The 22,444-nt window shown below is 39.1% G+C and overlaps 2 protein-coding genes across 13 annotated transcripts in view; one reads left to right on the top strand and one right to left on the bottom strand.

The window, feature by feature from the left end:
• WRN (WRN RecQ like helicase) overlaps nt 1-14,033 on the bottom strand; it is a 142,933-nt gene extending 128,900 nt beyond the window's left edge. For 4 of the 10 annotated variants that reach the window (XM_063726360.1, XM_063726363.1, XM_063726362.1 and 1 more), the window contains exon 1: nt 13,808-14,006. The gene's annotated coding sequence lies outside the window, so the exon portion shown is untranslated. 10 annotated transcript variants of the gene reach the window in all.
• An 86-nt stretch (nt 14,034-14,119) lies between these two features.
• The window catches only part of PURG (purine rich element binding protein G), a 40,407-nt gene continuing 32,082 nt past the window's right edge, over nt 14,120-22,444 (top strand). For 2 of the 3 annotated variants that reach the window (XM_024251327.3, XM_054561412.2), the window contains exons 1-2: nt 14,120-14,706; nt 14,997-15,866. In XM_024251327.3, the coding sequence (XP_024107095.1) occupies nt 15,003-15,866 (864 nt within the window). In that variant the 5' untranslated portion in view covers nt 14,120-14,706; nt 14,997-15,002. Of the gene's footprint in view, nt 14,707-14,996; nt 16,960-22,444 lie in introns of those variants that run through there. The other variant, XM_024251326.3, reaches the window with a different exon arrangement.

The following is a 22,444-nucleotide window of genomic DNA, read 5'->3' as shown; positions in this document are numbered from 1 at the left end:
TGTCCATTGTGCTTTAAGGAAGGTGTCCCACTCCCAGCCCACAGTAGAGCCAGTGGTCTAAAGGTAATCCAGTTTCTCTTGCTGCAATGATGATTCAGAAACTCAGCCCTGGCTGGACACAGTGGTACATGCCAGTAATCCCAGCACTTTGGGAGGCTGAGGCAGGAGGATGACTTGAGTCCAGGAGTCCAAGAGCAGCCTAGGCAACATCGCGAACACTGTCTCTACAAAAAATACAAAAATGAGCCAGGTGCGATGGCACACATCTGTAGCCCCAGCTACTTGGGGGACTGAGGTGGGAGGATCGCTTGAGCCCAGGGGTTCGAGGCTGCAGTGAGCCACAATCTTGCCACTGCACTACAGCCTGGGTGAAAGAGTGAGACCTTGCCTCAAAGGAAAAAAAAAAAAAAATCAGCATTGCCAGGTAGAACGAGAAATGCGTAAATTTTACAATAAGACCAATATAAGTATAGGGGGAAGAGGGAAAGGTAAAAGTGGAGACTGGGTAAAAAAGAAACTGGAAAATTAATACACAATTCTGGAAGCAGCCATAAATTTACCTAATGCAAATCTTACATAATAAGTTCAAATATAGTCTCTTCGGACAGGATAAGTTTATGTAACATGAATAAGAAGAAAAATCAGCAATTTTGTGATTGTGTAATTCCTGGAAGGAAAAAAGTTATCCTCCAGTCTAATTATTTTTCTACTGTATTTCAGAGACTCTGTTTTATGAATGAACAGCAAAAGCAAGTCAGGTACCAACAGGTGATGTCTCCTGCTTCACATCAAAACTTCCAGGAGGAGCTACAAAGCTTTGATATTTTTTTCTGATGGCTTCTATTATTCTTACCACAGGCTACGAAGATCTCATACCTCTATCTTCTTGGTTTCAAAGACAGCTAAAGAGAAGGTGAATTTCTGCCCTCCACTGAGGAGCTACCCTAAAACACTAACACCAGAAGAGATAAGAAAAATGCAGAGATGAGAACAATAGAGTCAGAAAGAAACAGAGGCTTGAACTAGGATCAGGAGGGAAGGTCATTGTTCTCCTTTTTTTGGAGAACATGAAATTATTCTAATTTCTTATTTCCCCATGAAGAAACTGTTCAAAAGCCATCCTCTTTCTTAATCCTCCCTCATATTAAGCATTTTATCAAAGGAAAGAAAAAAAAATCACCTTTAAAAGAGTCTGATTGCTATCACTAACCAGCTTTTACAAAAGATAAGCCTAATTTTTATCAAAGCTCCAAAGTCTCCTAAAATAAATAATTTTTCCACAGTATCTCTTTGAAGACAAGTAATTTTATCTATTTGTTTAACAGGAGCAAGTAAGGTACCAGATTCAAAATAAGGATACTCAAATTATTTTTATCCTAGGATAAATTATTATCCTATCTCATTTTTATACATGAGACAGAATCAAGTACAATTATATCCAAGTCCAAATTATACAATTATATCCAAAATTTATATCCAAAATCAGTAACAGCAAAAATGACAACCTACCTGGGAATAAACCTAACATAAAATATACAAGATCCATTTTAAAGATAACTAGCAAATTTTATTAAGACAGTTAAAAAAGGACCGGATAAGACACACTGAGTTCCGGCACAGCCAGACCCAAAACTGTAAATATATTAATTAAATCAATACACTCAAGAAGCAATACCAAGAAAAAAAGTCATCAGAATTTTTCATTGAACCACATGAGTTTACATTAAAGTTCACTGGGAAGAGAAAATACTCAAGAGCAGCAAATTTTTTTTGAAAAACAAGACCAACAAGGAAAAATTCACCCTACTAAATATGAAACTTTTAAAACTACAGTAATTAAAATAGTGTGTGCCAGGTGAGGTGGCTCACACCTGTAATCCCAGCACTTTTGGAGGCAGAGGCGGGCAGATCACCTGAGGTCAGGAGTTCAAGACCAGCCTGACCAACACGGTGAAACCCCGTCTCTACTAAAAATACAAAAATTAGCCAGGTGTGGTAGCGAGTGCTGTAACCCAGCTACTAGTGAGGCTAAGGCAGGAGAATTGCTTGAACCTGGGAGGCGGAGGTTGCAGTGAGCAGAGATCATGCCATTGCACTCCAGCCTGGGCAATAAGAACGAGACTCCCAGTCAAAAAAAAAAAAAAATTAGTGTGGAATTGGTGTAAAAATACAAAAACAGATCAGACATAGCATGTCTAATCCCATATAGAGAAAACCTTTTAGACTGCAGAGACTGTGGAAGGTGGTGAACATGTTAATTTGTTTGACTGTAGGAATCATTTCACTATGTATATGTGTATCAAAACATCATGTTGTACACCTTAAATACATACAATAAATAAATAAAACTTGCCATGTCCAGAAATAGATCCATGTAAATATGGAAATTTGACATACGATGAAGGAGGCATTTCTTATCTTTGAGAAAAAACAAGTTATTCAAGAAATGAGGCCAAAAAACTGGTTATAATTTTGATATATCATTACCAGCAAAAATTTAAAAGATTGACCATATGCAGTAATTACAAGAGAGAAGAAACTGGCATCACCATTTTGAAAGATGTTTCATAGAAGGCATCAAAATTTTAAATCTGCATAATCTTCAAGTCAGTAATTACATCTATCCTATGGAAATATCTGCACATGTGCACAAAGACATATGTAAAGGATGTTCATTACATCCCTTTGTAAAAGCAAAAATACGGGAAGCGTTATAGGGTAAATTAATAGGTAAATAAACAATGACACATCCAAAATATGGCATACTAAGCTGCCAGTAAAAGAATAAAATAGAACTATATGTAATAAGATCATTCTCTAAGATAAATGCTAAGTAAAACAGAGGGAAAACGAAGTGTCAGTGGTAGTTTAAATTTTAAAATAGAAAATGAAATTGGCCGGGCACGGTGGCTCACGCCTGTAATCCCAGAACTTTGGGAGGCTTAGGCAGGCAGATCACGAAGTCAGGAGTTCGAGACCAGCCTAACCAACATGGTAAAACCTCATCTCTACTAAAAATACAAAAATTAGCAGAGCATGGTGGCGGGCGCCTGTAATCCCAGCTACTCAGGAGGCTGAGGCAGGAGAATCGCTTGAACCTGGGAGGTGGAGGTTGCAGTGAGCCGAAAACATGCCATTGCACTCCAGCCTGGGCAACAGAGTGAGACTCCATCTCAACATCTCAAAAAAAAAAAAAAAAGGAAGGTTGGGCGCGGTGGCTCACGCCTGTAATCGCAGCACTTTGGGAAGCCAAGGCGGGCGGATCACAAGGTCAGGAGATTGAGACCATCCTGGCTATCACGGTGAAACCCCGTCTCTACTAAAAATACAAAAAATTAGCCAGACATGGCAGCATGCGCCTATAGTCCCAGCTGCTGGGGAGGCTGAGGCAGGAGAATGGCGTGAACCCGGGAGGCGGAGCTTGCAGTGAGCCGAGATCGTGCCACTGCACTCCAGCCTGGGCAACAGAGTGAGACTCTGTCTAAAAAAAAAAAACAAGAAAAAAGAAAATTAAATTCTATGTATATATAAATGCAAAGAACAATCCAGGAGGACCCACAGACAGGGTAAGTTTACATAATACAAACAAGAAGAAAAATCAGATATTTTGCAATTATGGATTTCCTGGAAGGAAATAAGTTATCTTGTAGTCCAATTATTTTTCTACTGTACTTCAATGACTCAGTTTTATGAATGGACAGCAAAAGCAGGTGAGGTACCAATTAATAGGGGCCCCTACTGGTAACTGAATGGGATTGAAGTCAGGTATATGAAGGGGGAGTTTCAATACTCCATAATTTGTTTCTCAGTAAGCATGATTCCCCCCTCCCTCACTCCCTGTCTACCTCTTTCTTGCTATCTGAGAGTACTATGAAGGGCTTCTGTAAGTAAAAGTAAATAACAGTCTATATTTTTTCAAATTGGAGTCCTGAGGTTAAACGTGTCTCATGGTTTTAGTAAAGTCAAGCATAGGAGGAGGAAAAAGAGGCTGATTACCTTAACACTAAGAAAGACGACGATAATGATCCATTGTGTATAGTAAATTTCAATAGCATCCTTATCTCCATTCAGCCCTCCTCACCCCATCCCAAAATGTGTAACAGCAAAGTTTTATGGATGGAAATGACCTTATCACCAAGACTACAGGTGAAATCCAACTGTCCTAAGGCCAATAGGAAAATCCAATTCCCCTTGCTATATAACTGATTCAAGGATAGGAGCTATGACCCAGGTCTCAGTTCTCTAGCCTCCATCTCCTGGCCATAATTATTGGTTCCAAGGCAGTCCAGTTGCAACAAAGCTCGGGACTCTCCTCTGGTAAGGGAAAGGATGCTTTTGCTCCTGCTAGATGTAGTCATGGTTGATGCAAGTAGCCATCTTACAAGCATACAAGAAACCACCCTGAAGGTGGTTTCATAGAAGAGGGCCAAGAATAAGGCCAGAAAAATAGTCAGATCCCTGAATGAACTTGCCTGAAGGCCACTCTACCTCAGATGTCTCCATGAGATAGACCAATAAATAACCTTCTATTGCTGAAGTCAGTTTGACTGGTGTTTCCATTACTTGCAACTGAAGGCACTCTTGTTGACAGGATGGGATAATTAAAATGTAATACCACTTCTTGATCTGACTTTTTGAAGATTGAATAGAATTCCATTTTATCTATCATAATTTAACAATTCCCTATTGATGATAACTAGGTTGCTTGTGAATTTCACCAAAAATAACGTTCAATGAATACCCTTGTGGATATGTGGGTATTGTTAGGCATTCCTATCATTTCTATAGGATAGATTCCTAGATATGAAATTACTAGGTCATAGAGTACTCTACTTCTCTGCTTACCTTCTCACCAATAAATCATTCACAATAGTATGCTAACCCCAAAAGGTAAAACTAGACAAAGAACCAGCCCACACAGAAAGCCAAGAGAAACTTCCACAGTAGCAGGGTTAAACTAAACCACTGGTGAAGGATTTCAATCTGACAACTATGAAAAGGTGCTTTAAGGCACCTACTACTCCTACAAGAAGAGTCTCATCAAAGAATAGAAGTCCATGAAGGGTTGACTATTAGTTACAATATAACCACATGGTAACTCAACACCTAACTTTGTGGTGTTAGATATAAATCAAATTGATGGTATTTGAGTTGAGTGTTAATGGACCATCATCATCACCATGACCATCACCATCCAAACTATAGCCATTAATATCTATATCCTACCCTTTCCCCACTACTTATCTAGTAGATCACAATCTTTGATGTATAATAACCAAGGGAGACAGTGCCTCCCAGTCTTCTGACTAGCCCTCCTCCAGTGATCTTGTCTGCATCCTGCTCCACCCATTTATTCCTACAAAGATACTATGTTATTACCAATGACTGAATCCTTCCATAATCTCAATTCCATATATCCCACTCTCCAACCAACACCTCCTGTTTTTCAAGTTCATTCCCTCTAGAAACTCAATTCCAAAAATATTTTCATCTAACTGGGGCCTTTAAGGGCCCTGCTACCATATCATTGTCCTCACCCCTTGGGCAGTCCTTAATTCTCTTCTTGACCAGTTTAAACTCCAAGTTAATAGCCACTTCCTTGCATACTCCCTCAAATTCATTGCCCTTCTGGCTTTATTACTATCTCCCGGCAAAACTCTAACCCCAAATAAAAAAGAACTCTTGACTTACTCTGTGCCTGTACCTATGCAGCTGAATGAATGTAGCAGGTGAAAAGCACAACCATTTTGACTGGTCTCACCTTAAATTTGTGACCACCAGCCTCAAGTGGGCCCTTAGTGCTTCCTGGCAATCCTACAATTTTTCCCTAATCTATTTACTATCCTCCCCTACTAAGACTATTTTATACCTTCTCCTCTCCACTTAAACTTCATATCTCCTCCACCGATTGTCACTCTTAGCTGATGATCTTGCTTCCGATTTCACTAGAAGCAATCAAAAATGAATTTCCACAAGCTCTTACCCTGAAATCTATGTCACATAATTATATTTGTACCCATATACTCTACTGTGGTGGTTAATTTTATGTGTCAATTTGAGTGGGCCATGGGGTGCCCAGATATTTGGCTAACCATTATTCTGGGTGTGTCTGTGAGGATGTTTCTGGGTGAGACTAACATTTGATTCAGTAGACTGAGTAAAGCAGATTGCCCTCTCTAATGTGGGTGGGCCTTCAATTTGTTGAAGGCCTGAATAAATAAAAAGGCTAAGTAAGAGAAGATCTGCTCCCTCTGCCTGTCTTTGAGCTGGGACATTGGTCTTCTCCTGCCTTCAGACTTGGACTCAGACTGGAACTTACACCATAGGCTCTCCTGGTCCTCAGGCCTTCACAATTGGCCTGAAACTATACCATTAGCTCCCGTGAGAATATCTCCTGGCAGATCTTAAGACTTTTATAATCTCTTGATAGATACAGAGACAGAGATACAGATAGAGAAGGACACAGAGATATAAAGATCTCCTATTGGTTCTGTTTCTCAGGAGAACCCTAATACATCTACCTTTTCTTATGTAACTATGGATGAACTATCTGTACTCCTACATTCAACCTCTCCATGTGTGCAAACCTCTCATCTACTCAAAGGTATCTTCTCAAAGACATCTACTCAAAGACATTTTCCTGTCTCCTACATCATCAACTTTTTCCTCTCTACTGGTCTGCCAGAAAAGACCCATCAACATATATGCAATTTTTCCCAACCAAAAAAAAGAAAAAAAAAACTCAACTTTTGGCTAACTGCTCCATTATTATTCTCCCCTTTGTAGGAAAACTACTCAAACGAGTCATCTATACTAGCATCTCTGTTTCCACTCCTTTAATCCTCTCTTAAACCCATTGTAACCACTCCACTCTGAGAAAAGGGCTCATGTCAAGGTTTCCAATGACTTTTATGTTGTCAAATCCTATAGCCAATTCTCAACGCTCATCTGAGTCAATGTACCGGCAGTAAGTGACACAATTAATCACACCCATCTTCTTGAAACATTTTATCAGGCTTCTGTGATAATTCTTGAGTCTCCATCTATATCAGCAACAACCACTTTTCAGTATACTCTGCTGCTCCTTCTTACCTCCCCAATCTCTAAACATCACAGCATTCCAGGATTCAAGTCACAGACCTGTTCTCTTCTCCCTCTACACTCACTCCCTTAGAGTCTGCTGGCTTTTAAATTAGCTGTTATACACTAATGACTTCCAAAGTTATATAAACAGCCTAGACCATTCCTCTTAACTTCAAATTTTGATAGCCAATTATTTATTGAATATTTGAATCTCTAATTGGCATATTCCACTCAATAGATATAAAGTTTCCCCAAACTGCTCCTTTTGTATATTTCCCATCTTAGTAAGTCACCTTCATCTGTCTGGTTGCTCATGCCAAAAGCCTTGGATTCATCCTGACTCATCTCCTCCTTTCACATTCTGCATCTAATCTGTCAGCAAATACTGTTGGTTCTGTCTTCAAAACAAAGCCAAAATTCGACCTCCTCTCACCACTTCTGCTGCTACAATGCTGGTTCAAGCCATTTACCTTTTACCTGCTTTTCCCTATGGCCTATGCTCAAAACAGTAACAGAGTGATTCTGTTACAAGATAACTCAATTTAAAGGACTATATAACATGAGCGACTGAAATTTACCCCAGAAAGGCAAGGGTGGTTCAACATAAGAAAATTAATCAATATAACACATTACATTAAGATAAGGGAGGAAAAATACATGATCATTTCAATTGACACAGAAAAGGCATCTGACAAAATCCAACACCCTTTCATGATAAAAACTGAAAACTAGGAATAAAAGGGTATTTCTTCAACATGATAAAGGGCATTTATGAAAACCCACAGCTAACACCATACTTAATGGTGAAAGACCGAAAGCTTTCCACCTAAGATAGGAAGCAAGACAAAGATACCCACTTTCACCACTGCTTTTCAACATCATATTGAAAGTTCTAGCCAGAGAAATTAGACATGGAAAAGAAATAAAAGGCATCCATAATGGAAAGGAAGAAGTAAAACTATCTCTATATACAGATGACATAATCCCATATAAAAATCTCAAAGAAAGCTACTAGATCTAATAAGTAAATTCAACAAAGTTTCAGAGTACAACATCAACACTGAAATATCAGCTGTTGTTATACACCAGAAATGAACAATCTGAAAGGAAACTAAGAGAGTAACTGCATTTACAATAGCAGCTAAAAGAATAAAATACCAGGAATAAATTTAACCAAGGAGGTGAAAAACGTGTACTCTGAAAACTACAGAATGCTGCTGAAAGAAATTAAAGAAAACACAAATAAATGGAAAGATATCCCATGTTCATGCATAGAAAGACTTAATACTGTTAAGATGTCAATACTACCCAAAGTTATCCACAGATTCAATGCAATCCCTATCAAAAGGCTTTTCTGCAGAAATGGAAAAGGTGATCCTCAAATTCATCAGAATTGCAAGGGACCCCAAATAGCCAAAATAATATTGAAAAAGAAGAATAGAGTTGGAGGACTCATGTTTCCCAATTTCTAAATTTACTACAAAGCTACAGTAATCAAAACAGTGTGGTACAGGCATAAGGACAGAAACATAAATAAAATAGAATAGAATTGAGATTCCAGAAGTAAATCCATACATTTACGACCAATTGATTTTTGACAAGAGTGCCAAGTCCATTCAGTGGGGAAAGAATAGACTCTAAAACATGTGGTGCTGGGACAACTGGATCTCCATATGGAAAAGAGTGAAGTTGGACCCCTACCTCACACCATATACAAAAATAACTTAAATGTATCACACTAATATACAAGAATTAACTTAAAACTCCAATAGACAAAGTAAAACTATAAAACTATTAAAAGAAAACATAGCAGAAAATCTTCATGGCCTTGGATTTGGGAATTAGGTATGACGCCAAAAGCATAGGCAACAAAAGAAAAAATAGATAAATTGGACTCTATAAAAATTTAAAAGTGAATCAAAGAACACTATCAAAAAGTGAAGAAAACCCACAAAATGGGAGAAATTATTTGCAAATCATATACCCAATAAGGGTTTAATATTCAGAAATATACAAAGATCTCCTACAATTCAACAGAAAAAAAAAAAACTCAATTAAAAAATGGGCAAAGGACTTAACAGACAGTCCCCCAAAGAAGATATATAATGGCCAATAAGCACATTAAAAGATGCTCAACATCATTAGTCATTAAAGAAATACAAAACAAAACCACAGTAAGATACCACTTCCCACCACCTACTAGGATAGCTATAATTTTTAAAAAAGGAAATTAAGTTTTGGTGAGCATATGGAGAACTGGAACACTTGTACACTGCTCCCATGGAAAAACAGTTTTAGCAGTTCCTTAAAAAGCTAAACCAAAAGCTTACCGTATGATCCAGTAAGTCCACTCACAGGTATATTCCCACAAGAATTGAAAATAGGAACTCAAACAGATTCTTGTACACCAATGTTAATAACAGCATTATTCACAATAGCCAAAAGGTGGAAACAACCTAAGTGTCCATCAACATATGAATAAATAAATATGGCATATATATAATATAAACAGTGGAAAATTATTCAGCCATAAAAAGAAATCGAGTTCTGATACATGCCACAACATGGGCGAACCTTGAAAACATTATCCTCACAAAAGACTCTGAATAGCCAAAGCAATCTTGAGCTAAAAGAACAAAGCTAGGGGTATCACACTACCTGACTTCAAAATATACTAAACTCTAGTAATCAAAACAGCACGGTACTGGCATAAAGAGACACACAGATAATAGAACAGAACAGAGACCCAAGAAATAAAACCACACATTTATAGCCAACTGATTTTTGACAAAAGAGCCAAGAACTCACAATGGGGAAAGGTCAGGCTCTTCAATAAACGGTGTTGGGAAAACTGATAACCATATGCAAAAGAATGAAAGTAGTCAATTATCTCTCACCACAGACAGCATCAACTCAAAATGGACTAAAGACTCAAATATAAGACCCAAAACCATGAAACCACTTGAAGAAAACACAGGAAAAAGCTCCCTAACATTGGTCAGGGCTAGAGGTTCCCAAACCCGGGGCCACAGATTAGTACCAGTCCATGGCCTGTTAGGAACCAGGCTACAAAGCAGTAGGTGAGCAGCAGGCAAGCAAGCGAAGCTTCATTTTTATTTACAGCTGCTCCCCATTCCTCACGTTACCACCTGAGCTCCACCTCCTGACATATCAACTGTGGCATTAGATTCTCATAGCAGCGCAAACCCTACTGTGAATTGCGCATGCAAGGGATCTAGGTTGTATGCTCCTTAGGAGAACCTAATGCCTTATGATCTGTCACTGTCTCCCATCACTACCAGATAGGACCCTCAAGTTTCAGGAAAACAAGCTCAGGGCTCCCAGTGATTCTATATTATGGTGAATTGTATAATTATTTCATTATATATTACAATGTAATAATAATAGAAACAAAGTGCACAATAAATGTAATGCGCTTGAATCATCCTGAAACCATCCCCTCCCTCCTGCGGATGGAAAAATTGTCTTCGATGAAACCAGTCCTTGGCACCAAAAAGGTTGGAGACTGCTGATCTGGGCAATGATTTTTTGGATACAACCTCAAAAGCAAAGGTAACAAAAGCAAAAATAGACAAAAGGATTACATCAAAATAAAATGCTTCTCTGCACAGCAAATTCAACAGAGTGAAGACGGAATCTACAGAATCGGATAAAATATTTGCAAACTGTACATCTAATAAGAGGTTAATTTCCAAAATGTTTAAGGATGTCAAACAACCCAATAGCAAAAAAATAAAAAAATTAAAAAACATATTTAAAAAATGAGCAAAAGACCTGAATAGACATTTCTCAAAAGGAGATATACAGATAACCAACAGGTATATGAAACATTGCTCATCAATAGCCATCAGGGAAATGTAAATCAAAATTACAATGAGATATCAACTCACACCTGTTAGAATGGCTATTACCAAAAAGACAAAAGATAAGTGTTGGCGAGGATGTGGAGAAAAGGGAACTCCTTCCTCACTATTGGTGGGAATGTAAATTATTACTACCACTATGGAAATAACTCAAAATATTAAATGTAGAACTACAAGCGGGTCCAGCAAATCCACTACAGGGTATATATGCAAGGGAAATGAAATCAGTATGTCAAAGAGCTATCTGCACTTCCATGTTTCCCGCAGCACTGCTCAACAATAGCCAGAATATGGAATCAAGCTAACTGTCCATCAACAGATGAGTGGATAAAGAAAATGTGATACACATATACAATGGAATATTATTGAGCCATAATAAAGAATGAAATCCTATCATTTGCAGCAACATGAACGGAACTGGAAGACATTCTGTTAAGTGAAATAAACCAGGCAGGGAAAGACAAATATCGCATGTTCTCACTTGTATGTGGGAGCTAAAAAATTTCATGTCACTGAGGTAGCAAGTAGAATGGTGATTACCAGAGGCTGGGATGGATGGGTGGTGGGAATGAAGACAGGTTGTTAATGAGTACAAACATACAGTTAGATAGAAGGAATATCATAGGGTTTGATAGCTATATAGAGACAAAAAAATAGGTAAGTGATTGCCTAGGAAAGCGTGTGGGATTGAGTATTAATGGTTATAGAGATTCTCTTTTGGGTAATGAAAAAGTCCTAAAGGTAATTGCGATAAAGGTTGTACAACTCTGAAGACAAACTAAAAACCATTGTATTGCACACTTTAAATGAGTGAATCATATGATATATTAATTATATCTCAATAAAGCTGTTTAAAAAAGAATTCTGAGTGGAATTGGCCAGATACAAAAAAAGACAAATATTATATGGTTCCACTTATGTAGACTATCTTGAATAGGCAAATTTGTAGAGGAAGAATGTGCATTTAAAGTCACTAAGGGCTGGGCAGATGAGGCAATGGGGAGTTATTGCTTAAAAGTTATAGTTTCTGTTTGAAGTCGTTAAGGTCTTGGAAATAGTGGTGGTGATGATTTCACAACATGATGAGTGTAATTAATGTCACTAAATTGAACACTTAAAAATGGTTAAGATGGCAAATTTTATGATATCTTAATCCAATTTTTTAGAAACATAATTCAGATCACGTTTCCCTAACAACTCTCCAACAGCTTCCCATCTCCCTCAGAATGAAAGCCCAAATTTTCAATATAGCCCATAAAGTCCTACACATTCGGGCCCCTTTCCCTTTCTGGCCTGAACTCTGACCTCGTCTCCGCTCTGCTCCAGCTCACTAGGCCTCTTAAGTTGCTCTCTGAATATAAAGAGGCAGGTTCCCCCAGGGCCTTTGTACTTTCTTCTCCTCCAGAGAACGTCAAGGTAAGTTCTCTCACTTCCTTGAGCTCTGGACTCAAAAATTCCCTTCTCAGAGAGGACGTCCCTGACCACTTACTGTAAAACTGCAGCTCCCTACAGCCCCCCCAACCCACAACACACACACACACTCTTCATCCCCCTTTCCTTTTTAATCTCTATTTTCACCTTCTGTCATCCTATACATTTTACTTTTTGCCTGTCTCTTTCCACTAAAATGTAAGCTCCAAAAGGAGAGAGATGTTTGTCTGTTTTGTTCATTGTTGGTATCTCTAGTGCCTAGAGCAGTCCTTAATAAACATTTGTTGGATTGATAAAAGGAGACCACTGTGGGGGGGAAAAAATAAAAGAAAATAAAATTTTAGCTGAAGAATGCAAGCCCCTTTAAATTATCAGGCCCAGAGAGGCATTAGAATGAAAAAACAGTCCCATCTCACTCCCCGTCTGAGCTGGATAATTATCTCTTAAAGCCCACCTGCTATGTGGGCTCTAGACTGGCACCAAGAAGCCATAAAACGCCATATGCTGGACACGATAACTCATACCCTATGAGTTACAGTGTACAGCCAATCACTAAGCAATGGTATCTCTGTAAACCAATAACAATTCCTGACCAACTCTGTCTCAGCCCACTCTTTCCCTTCGCCTTTAAAAACCTGCTTGTAACCAAGGCTGAAGGAGCACTCCCCAAGGCAACTGGGAAATGAGTCCTGGGCAGCTGTCCTCATTTTGGCTGAAATAAACATTTTAAATTATAATTTTGTGCCCCAGCCTCTTCCTTTTAGGTAGACACCACTATTCAATGACATCAAGATCTGAACTGTCCTACTTATCCCGATCTCCCACCCCTAAAAAGAAATGTACCAAACCATAAAAAGCCTGAAGTACTCCGACTTACAGACTCCTGTATTAGCATCCTAAGAATTATATTACCTTCTTCAACAGGAAGTAGTATTTTTCATATCAAACCTAGCCCGAGAACAACTGAGATTCAACTAGGAAAAAAAGAAAAGAAAATCCATTAAAGACTGAGTGATTTGAACTCAAAAATATCCATCATCACTTGCTAAATCATAGACAGCAGGTTATTTCCCTCGACTTTGCTGTGCAGACCTGGAGTGGCTCAATTTCTGCCATAATAAAGGCCGTACTGGAAAGAGAGCAATCCTAAGCGCGCAGGGTAAACATCAGGCTGGGGCGGTCAGGGGCGGGGAAGCACTTTCTGAATGGCGGAAGCTCCGAGAGAGGCCTTTCCCAGCTGTTCCAGAGGGGAAAGGGAAAGGGAGAAAGTCTGTTTTTCCAGAATCTCCCAAACACAGCCCAGGGGCCTGCTCCGCGGGCCTAAGCACCTCCACGTTGTCTCAGAAGCCTAGCACGATAGATACCCCGGGGCACGGAGCTGGGAAAACGGGAATGGGAAGACACGTTACCCCGAGAAGATCCAGTCCAACAGGTCTTCTCCTTCAGCCGGATGACTGTGGAGCGCCACCACAAGCAGGGCCTGCAACCCAGGCATCCAGGCTTGACACCAAATCAGCAAACTTTATTCCCACGCTGCCGAGTACAAGCCAGCGCCTCCCCGGCGCACACAGTACACATCAGCTCCGGGAGACTGACCCGCCCCGCCCCTCCAGCCCGGTCCCCGCCCCCGCTCCTGCCCCACCCCTTTCCCCGCCCCCGGCCCGGCTCGCCTTTCGCGCGGCGCTGCAACCCTCCCATCACAGCCCATCCAGCCCCGCCCAGCGCGCCGCAGTGCGCATGAGTGGAGGCCCTCGCTGCCGCTGAGCACCTCGGGAATTGTAGTCTCTTTGCAGGTGCCGCTGGGCAGCTAGAGTCCTGCATCCCGGTGGAATCCGGAGAAGTGAGAACACTCCCGTCGCCCGGTCCTCATTGCCATCTTCACACCTGTCCAGTCCCCTCGCACTCCTGCTGCACCCCACGCGCCGGGCTTCCGTCAGAGAGTGCACTGAAGAAAAGCGGAGACCCCCTCTTCCCCTCAGCGGGCTGTGCCGGGGGAGGCGGGGTCCACCGCCCGCCCCGCGCCGTCGCTCTCCCCGCCTCCCCTCCCCTCCCCTCCTGGCGGGTGTGGGGCCGGTGTCCGAAGCCAGGCGGCTGCCCCCGCAGCGGCCGCAGGAGGGGCGGCTGCGGTGGGCGCCGCGGGCGATGCCCCTGCCCGGCTGCTCCGGCGGGGGGCAGTGCGAGCGGCGGCGGCGGGGGAGGAGGCGGGGGGCGGCGGCTGCGGCGGCTGCAGCAGAGGGGCCGAGAGCTGGCGGCGGCGGCGGCGGTGGTCGTGAAGGGCATCGGCGGCGGCGGTGATGGCAGAGATGATGTGAGTGCCCGCCGGCTGGGGACCTGGGGCCGCGGAGCGCGGGACGGGCGGCGGCGGCGTGCGGGAGCGGCCCCGGGGGCGGCGGAGGGATGCGGGGAGCGCGGGCAGAGCCGGAGCGGCGGCCGTCAACCGACCGGCAGTGGCTGGAGCCCCGCGATGCGGCGCCGGGGGAGCCGGGCCCGGCGTGGGGGTCGCGGGCAGCGGCGGGGGCGGTCAGGCCGAGGGGCGTCTGCGATTGTTCTCAACACCCCTCCCCCACCCCACCCCGTGTGTCTGTTTGTCACTTGCAGCTGAAGATGGAAAGAGCCAGGCGAAGGGGAGGCGGCGGCGGCCGCGGCCGCGGAGGCAAGAATGTAGGGGGCTCTGGCCTAAGCAAGAGTAGACTCTATCCCCAGGCCCAGCACTCCCACTACCCCCACTACCCGGCCTCAGCCACCCCTAATCAGGCCGGGGGCGCAGCCGAAATCCAGGAGCTGGCCTCCAAACGAGTGGACATCCAGAAAAAGAGGTTTTACCTAGACGTGAAGCAAAGCTCCCGGGGCCGCTTCCTAAAGATAGCCGAAGTCTGGATAGGGAGAGGCCGGCAGGACAACATCAGAAAGAGTAAACTGACCCTCTCCCTGTCTGTGGCAGCGGAGCTGAAGGACTGTCTAGGGGACTTCATCGAGCACTATGCCCACCTGGGCCTGAAAGGCCACCGGCAAGAGCATGGCCACAGCAAAGAGCAAGGCTCCAGGAGGAGGCAGAAGCACTCGGCACCCTCCCCACCAGTCTCGGTGGGGTCCGAAGAGCATCCTCACAGTGTCCTGAAAACAGACTATATCGAGAGGGACAATAGGAAATATTACCTAGACCTAAAGGAAAATCAGCGGGGTCGCTTCCTACGGATTAGACAAACCGTGATGCGGGGGACTGGCATGATCGGTTATTTTGGCCACAGTTTGGGCCAAGAACAGACTATTGTCCTCCCAGCACAAGGAATGATTGAGTTTCGTGATGCCTTGGTTCAGCTGATTGAAGATTATGGCGAAGGAGACATAGAAGAACGAAGAGGTGGAGACGATGACCCGCTTGAACTCCCAGAGGGGACTTCTTTCAGAGTGGACAATAAAAGGTTCTACTTTGATGTGGGCTCTAATAAATATGGAATTTTCCTGAAGGTAAGTGAGGTGAGACCACCTTACCGTAATACTATTACTGTTCCATTCAAAGCTTGGACAAGGTTTGGGGAGAATTTTATCAAGTATGAAGAAGAGATGAGGAAAATTTGCAACAGCCATAAAGAAAAGAGAATGGATGGCAGAAAGGCCAGTGGTGAAGAACAAGAATGCCTCGACTAGAGTGAAATTGAACTCCATCAGGCAAAATTTAAAATCACAAATTGGCTAAAAGTACTGATCCATTATCCTTTGAAGAAGTTTTTCCTCTTTTTTGGCCCGTTGTTATTAGTAATACCTCTAGTAGTTGATACTTCAAGAAGTCTGATTCTCATGTTATGTTACACATAGATCACTATAATTCTTACGGGAATTCCAACCTTCCCAGAGCTAAATAGTTTAGCTGCTTCAACTGCTCCAGACTATTGAAGTATGCAAATCAGCACAAAATGTGACATTCTGACATTCTAAATATCATAACTAAGATTTACATTGCACTATGACATAATCCTGAAAAAAGATACATATACTTAAATAGAAGTGTGACTTTCTATTTAACAAATTCCCCCAAAAGTATTTCAATCCTACTTCATTAAAAGCTGCTAAGCTTGCCTGTAGGGCAGTTAACCACAGAAACAGAAATTGACCTCCGGTATATATAAATATTTACTTATAAAACTACAAGTAGACATATATTGTCCGTTGGATAACTGAATATACCATCAAAGGATCAAATCTTATTATCTAATTAAACCTTAAAAATACAATGTCATAATATTTCTTAAGAATACTATAGTATTCTATAATTTCAAACTTTGTGGTAACCCTACATTTTATAGTTGCCATATCAAAGCCATGGGAGAGTTTTAATTGGTTATTCTAAGTTTAGTTACAATCCCTTCTTTACCTCTACTTAATGTTCCATATATTTTTATTGACTTTCCAAAGTTTCAGGAATTACTTTTATGTCACATTGAGTGGGAGGCTTCATCCAATGGCTTTGCTATGGAAATCTTGGTGGTGTAGCTTTTCATGCTAATTTGAAGATTGCAAGAGGTTTCTTCCCCAAAATATATCATGGACTCAAGGTGTTATACTTTATGCTTCTTCTTTAACACTATTTCAGAAGGGTTGGTGCACCAATTAACTGATATAAAAATATACCTGTAATAATATATTTTAGTAGCACTTTTGCAACTGCTACCCTTAAAACCATGTCAACACTTCCAATATAAACCTGAATTTTGCAGGTGTTTTAATTCTGGAGGGGGTGGGGATTTTTTTTTCTAGAAAGAATTTAGAATACAAATTTCCAGTCTGAGAAAAATATTATTTGAAGATTGGTTATGAATATATTTGAAAGGAAAATTCAGGCATTTTCCAAGGTGCTCTTTCTGACTTTACACAAGACTCACCCATTTACCTGTATTAAAAATTACTTTCCAGGAAGTGCCGCAGCAATTTTTCAACACCTAAGCAATTTTTTAAACAAGTGGGTATAGTGTTATATGTGTACCAACCCATCCTGTATTAACTGACTGAAATTACATCTATTCAGCTATATTTTCTTCTGAATGAAATTATTGTCTTTTATCTTGGCTTTATTCACCTCCCACACAATAAGTCCATCTGATCATATTTAAGAGCCAGAACACTGATTTCAACCCCCAAATATCACTCTCATTGATGAGAGCTGGCTGCATGGATTCAAATCAGAATGTAGCTCTTCTTTTATATGCTAAAAGTAATTTAAAATTATATCAGCAATTTTTTTCTTCCAGAGTTTTGTCCCCCAATACATTTACGTGAGGTCACTAAGAAAATTTGATGGTATGAATTAAGAAAATTAATTTCATTGGTTTATGTTACTTAAGAACAAGCAATCAGTAACCCCAACATATATGCTAGTGTTGGTTTGCAGATTGTATTTCACACTTCCTCTAGTAGCGTGAAGGAATCTCATTAGTTCATTATAATTGTGGACCATCTGGATCACTATGGAACAACTGAAGGTTAGGAGATAATGTTAGTACTAGAGCTAATAGCACATGGTGGGTGTTGAGACTCTAAAAGTAGCAAGGATTTTTAAACAGTCCTAACTGTAAAATAACTATGTAGGCTTGCTAAAAAAGTAGTTTTTGGTCTATGAAGGAGTGATGTGCACTTGAATTACTGTACTACTGATTGTTATTGCTGCCCATCATAGTGCCTATTAATAATAATCAACCTGTCAGATTTTGGCAAACTGGAGCTGTGAATATTCTAGTATTTGATTGTTCCTATCGCTATTGCTATGAGTGTATACACTCTCTTAAAGTCTTCCTTTCTAAAATATTTATATCCATTAGGTCTAAATGATTTCCTTTTACCTTTTGGGTCTGATAAGATTTGGGTATGTGTCTATATCTATATATATACACACACACATATGTATGTACATGTATACATATATATGTGTGTATACATACATACAATACCATGTCAGACTTAAAGATAAATATCTTTAAATCATTGTATATAAACATTATTAAATTTAGTTTTCCATTAATTATTTAAGTAAAGAATTAGTTAAGCAGCCAGATTTTCTACTTTGTATGTATACTTCAAAGTTTTTACCATCTCAAAGCTGCAGATTAAATAGATGCATATATACTGGCAATTGAGTATACTCTAAAATTATTAAGCCTTCTGCCAGTCCTTTTGTTTCATTTTTTTCATAGTTAATCATTGAAAAATGAGATGATGCTATGACTTTTTGATATTTAAAATTCCCAAGAATTCATTAGCCATAATTAAATATGATCCAGTTCAAAACTCTGGTCTTAGGACATGTATTGCCATGTATCTTATAAATAAGCTACTATTCTTATCTGTGCAATATGCATTTTATTTATTGTCATTTGTAACATACATGGAACTGCAAGTGTTCATGGTATCCTTCAAAATAACAGAATCCCTGCCTTGAAGACATTAAACTCTTAAGGCAACTGGAAGTTAGAAGTTAAAAAATGAGCATGAAAGTTAGTTACCAAAAGTACTAGTTCACTGTATAATTCTAAAACACTGATGATGTTTGCACATAATAATCCAAGCATAATGTGGTACAGGCTCAAAACTGTAGTAATATAAGCTAATAGTATGAAATTTGGAAACGGGTTCCTCTTGATAGTTGGCAGTGTGCTCCTAGCAATTGAAAGCAGCACTAATCTGTTGCTTATATGCAAAAGATGCAATGTATTATAAAGATATTAAAGTTCTTCTACATTTTATAATTTTCCTTGTTAAAGCCCGAGATTGCCATGTCCCTGAAACTTGAGTCAAACACAAGCTTATTTGCACTAAAGAGCATGGCCAAAAAAACAAATGACAGGGTGGAAAAGCTAGTTGGAACCTCTTGAAATAATTGGTTCTAATAGGAGAATTTCACATTTGTCTATTTGAAAGCTGTATGGTCCAGGCAGACAATCTGTCAGTTCACTAATTTAATAATGCACTTTACCTTTTGTATATAGAAGATGTACATTTATGCCACTTGACAGGTGGGATGTGTTTCAATAACTATGTAGCTAGAATCTATAAGGTGATCCCGTGCATGCATATGTTTGTGTTGGAACTGTTGTTGTAACAGGTTTCCATTAAATCAGTGTAATGGAGAAGGGTAGAAGATGCTTTTGAAACAAATCCCAATATATTTAACAAAGAATCTTAAAGTAGAGTTCACATTTGATGTCTTAAGAACTAGAATAAATAAAATACTATTTCTAACGCAAATTCGTATTACAGTTGAAACTATATTTAGTTGAGATTCCCCACAATGCCCTGACAGTTAATTTGGGGAATTTGTCTAGATAAAATTTTTTTTCAATCATTGTTTCATTGTTGATATGTGTTTAAGTAATGAATAAATATGCAGTACATAATATTATACTCAAATTAAAAGTGTGGTTAGCTGATGTGGCATTATTTAAAGAACACTCAGACTAAAGAGGTAAGGTTTCAAGTTAAGGAAATGCAAGGAACCTATGAACAGTCACTAACACAAATATGATATCTCAGAATTCACAGAAGTACTAACCTTCACCAACTAAAAAGGGTATTGGGGGATTTAGTGTATCCTTCCATCTTAAAAGCTTCTTAAGATGTACATTTGAAAACTAGATAACTGTTGCTTAATAATACTTTACTGAGAAACACTGTGTACTAACAATTCATCAAGAGTGTGCTATATTTACTGAGTTCATTTTATATCTATAGATAAGAATAAATTATATAGTCATCCTACCTTAATATAATCATGTATTTATATGGTAATTTTGCAAATATTTTCCATAAAATAAACATTTATCTGAGCTGCACAATTTGAAGAGGATGAAATTGGAATATACCCTCAGATGCTCATTTTAAATAAGCAGCTACCATTGAAAGCTGATGTATGTATTATCATTCCTTTAAATTTGAGTTTATGGTATATTTTAATATTTAAATGAATAGGACTTAATTTGAATTTTAAGTGGTTTTCTGAAAATAATTTTTCGTAAGTGTGAGCTTTTTTTCCTGCTTATCTCCAAGTGTTTTTCATTGGAACTATTTATGAAATCCTATTCAAAGCTTTATGTAAGGGGTTTGCTTAGTCACCACTTAGTTTGAAGTCTGTCTTTACTAAAACACCAAACATCTTTGACAACATACAAAGAGGAGTTAACATTGATTCTATGCCTACAGAATAATACAGGTGTAATACTTATCACGGCCTGAAAAGGATCTTAAATCCTTCTGAAATTTCCTTAAATATTTCTTGAATTTCAAAGAGAAATGGTGGCTAATGGCTAGCCCATCAGAGAAAAAGAATAAGCATGTTAACATGCTGTTGAAACAACTCATAGTCCACCATACTGTAGCAATGAAGTTCAGGGAAAATGTGTTTTTCCCAACTTAATATCATGTGAAAATTGGGTTCTCAGATCACAGTAACTCTGTCATAAAGAAAATATACCCAAATTTAGTAGGTAGAGCTTAGAAAAATAATATATGTATAAGTATATATTTTCATGTATAATGGAAAAAATCTGTACTTGTTATTAATTTGACATGCTATTTTAAATCATTTAAATTTATTTTGGTAATGAGATTTTAATCAATATTTTTGAATAGGGAAAAACATACATATAGTACAAAATGGAAACAGTACAGATGGGTAGAGGGTGAAAAGTAGCAACCAATGTTAGCAATTTCTTGTGTATCCTTCTAGAGTTACTCTGCATATACAAGTATATGTGTATGTATATATATATATATATATATATATTCTTTTTAAAACATACAGATGAAAACGTATTATATATACTATCTTGTACCTAGTAGGTTCAATTTCAGATCTGTCATTTTAAGTGACTTTTTTTTAACTTAGATATCATACTTGAGCTAGTTAACATATCACTTAATTTGAAATATATTAACTATACCAAGGAAATATCAAGGAAATTTTGAATGAATCCCATTGGTATTTACTTAAAGTGCAAATATATGTGTATTTTAAATATACAGATATTCAGTTTATCCTACTAGTTTCCTTTCTCTCTTCCTAGCCATCTTGCCTTCCTATATTCCCCTCACAAATATATTGGTCTTTTTCCTGAAGTAGTGCAGTTCAGGAGTGCCGGGATATTAAATAATTTAACCAAGTGTTATCTTAAACCGTATTCCCTAATGAAAAACACCCACATTTAAAAGCTTTAATAAAGTATCACTTTCAGTCAATTTTTACTAATTCTGTTACTATTATCTTTATCCAAAGACCTTGCCCTTATAAGAGCAAATGAGTATTAGAACTATAGTAAAAATGTATGTTATAATTCTGTTGAAATAATTTATTAGCATGAAGCCTTTATCTTTATGAGAAAGGTATAATGTTCATTTAGCAACCTCATCAAATCCAAGTTTAAGCAAATAGGTGACTCTAGACCCGATTGTTTAAAGCATTGATTTTTCACTGAAGGACCAAGAGTCTGTCAGTAGTCTTGGGACCAAAGGCGCTGGGATGATTTGGGGAATGAGTAAAAATTGGGGTGCTGTGAGGTTACAAGTACAGCTAAACTGTCTCTGCTGGAAGAATATAAAATGGTCAATGTAATTTTTTAATGAAGTTAGCATTATTACTAGTCCTATAAACATAAACAAAACTGCTTTAATAGTTTTGTGAGCACCCGTCCCCAAAAATCATAATTCTCTTTTCATTCCCATCAAGAGTGCATTTTGATATGACTTTTCTATTGACCACCGAGAAAAAATTATCTGAAAAATGAAAGATCCCATACTTGAGTCCTGAAAGATGCTATCTAATTATGAATTAAAGCAACCAGAGTAAAAGATCCAATACAATTGTAAATATCTTTAAAAATGTGGGTTGAGGAAGAAGAATTTTTTCATGAATTGGTATCCGTGAATTTTATGAACATGTCATAAGATTTAAAAATTTAAAGCATTGCTTTAAACCTTAGAATAATAACTCTATATTTGATAGCATAATGTCCTGTTTACAAAATGAAAGAGGTGTTGTTAAAAGATAAGATCCTCTTAAACAT

The sequence above is a fragment of the Pongo abelii genome, chromosome 7, assembly GCF_028885655.2.
Source record: "Pongo abelii isolate AG06213 chromosome 7, NHGRI_mPonAbe1-v2.0_pri, whole genome shotgun sequence".
Taxonomy (NCBI): domain Eukaryota; kingdom Metazoa; phylum Chordata; class Mammalia; order Primates; family Hominidae; genus Pongo; species Pongo abelii.
Note: the sequence above shows the minus strand (reverse complement) of the source record. Positions and strands in the feature narration are given on the sequence as shown.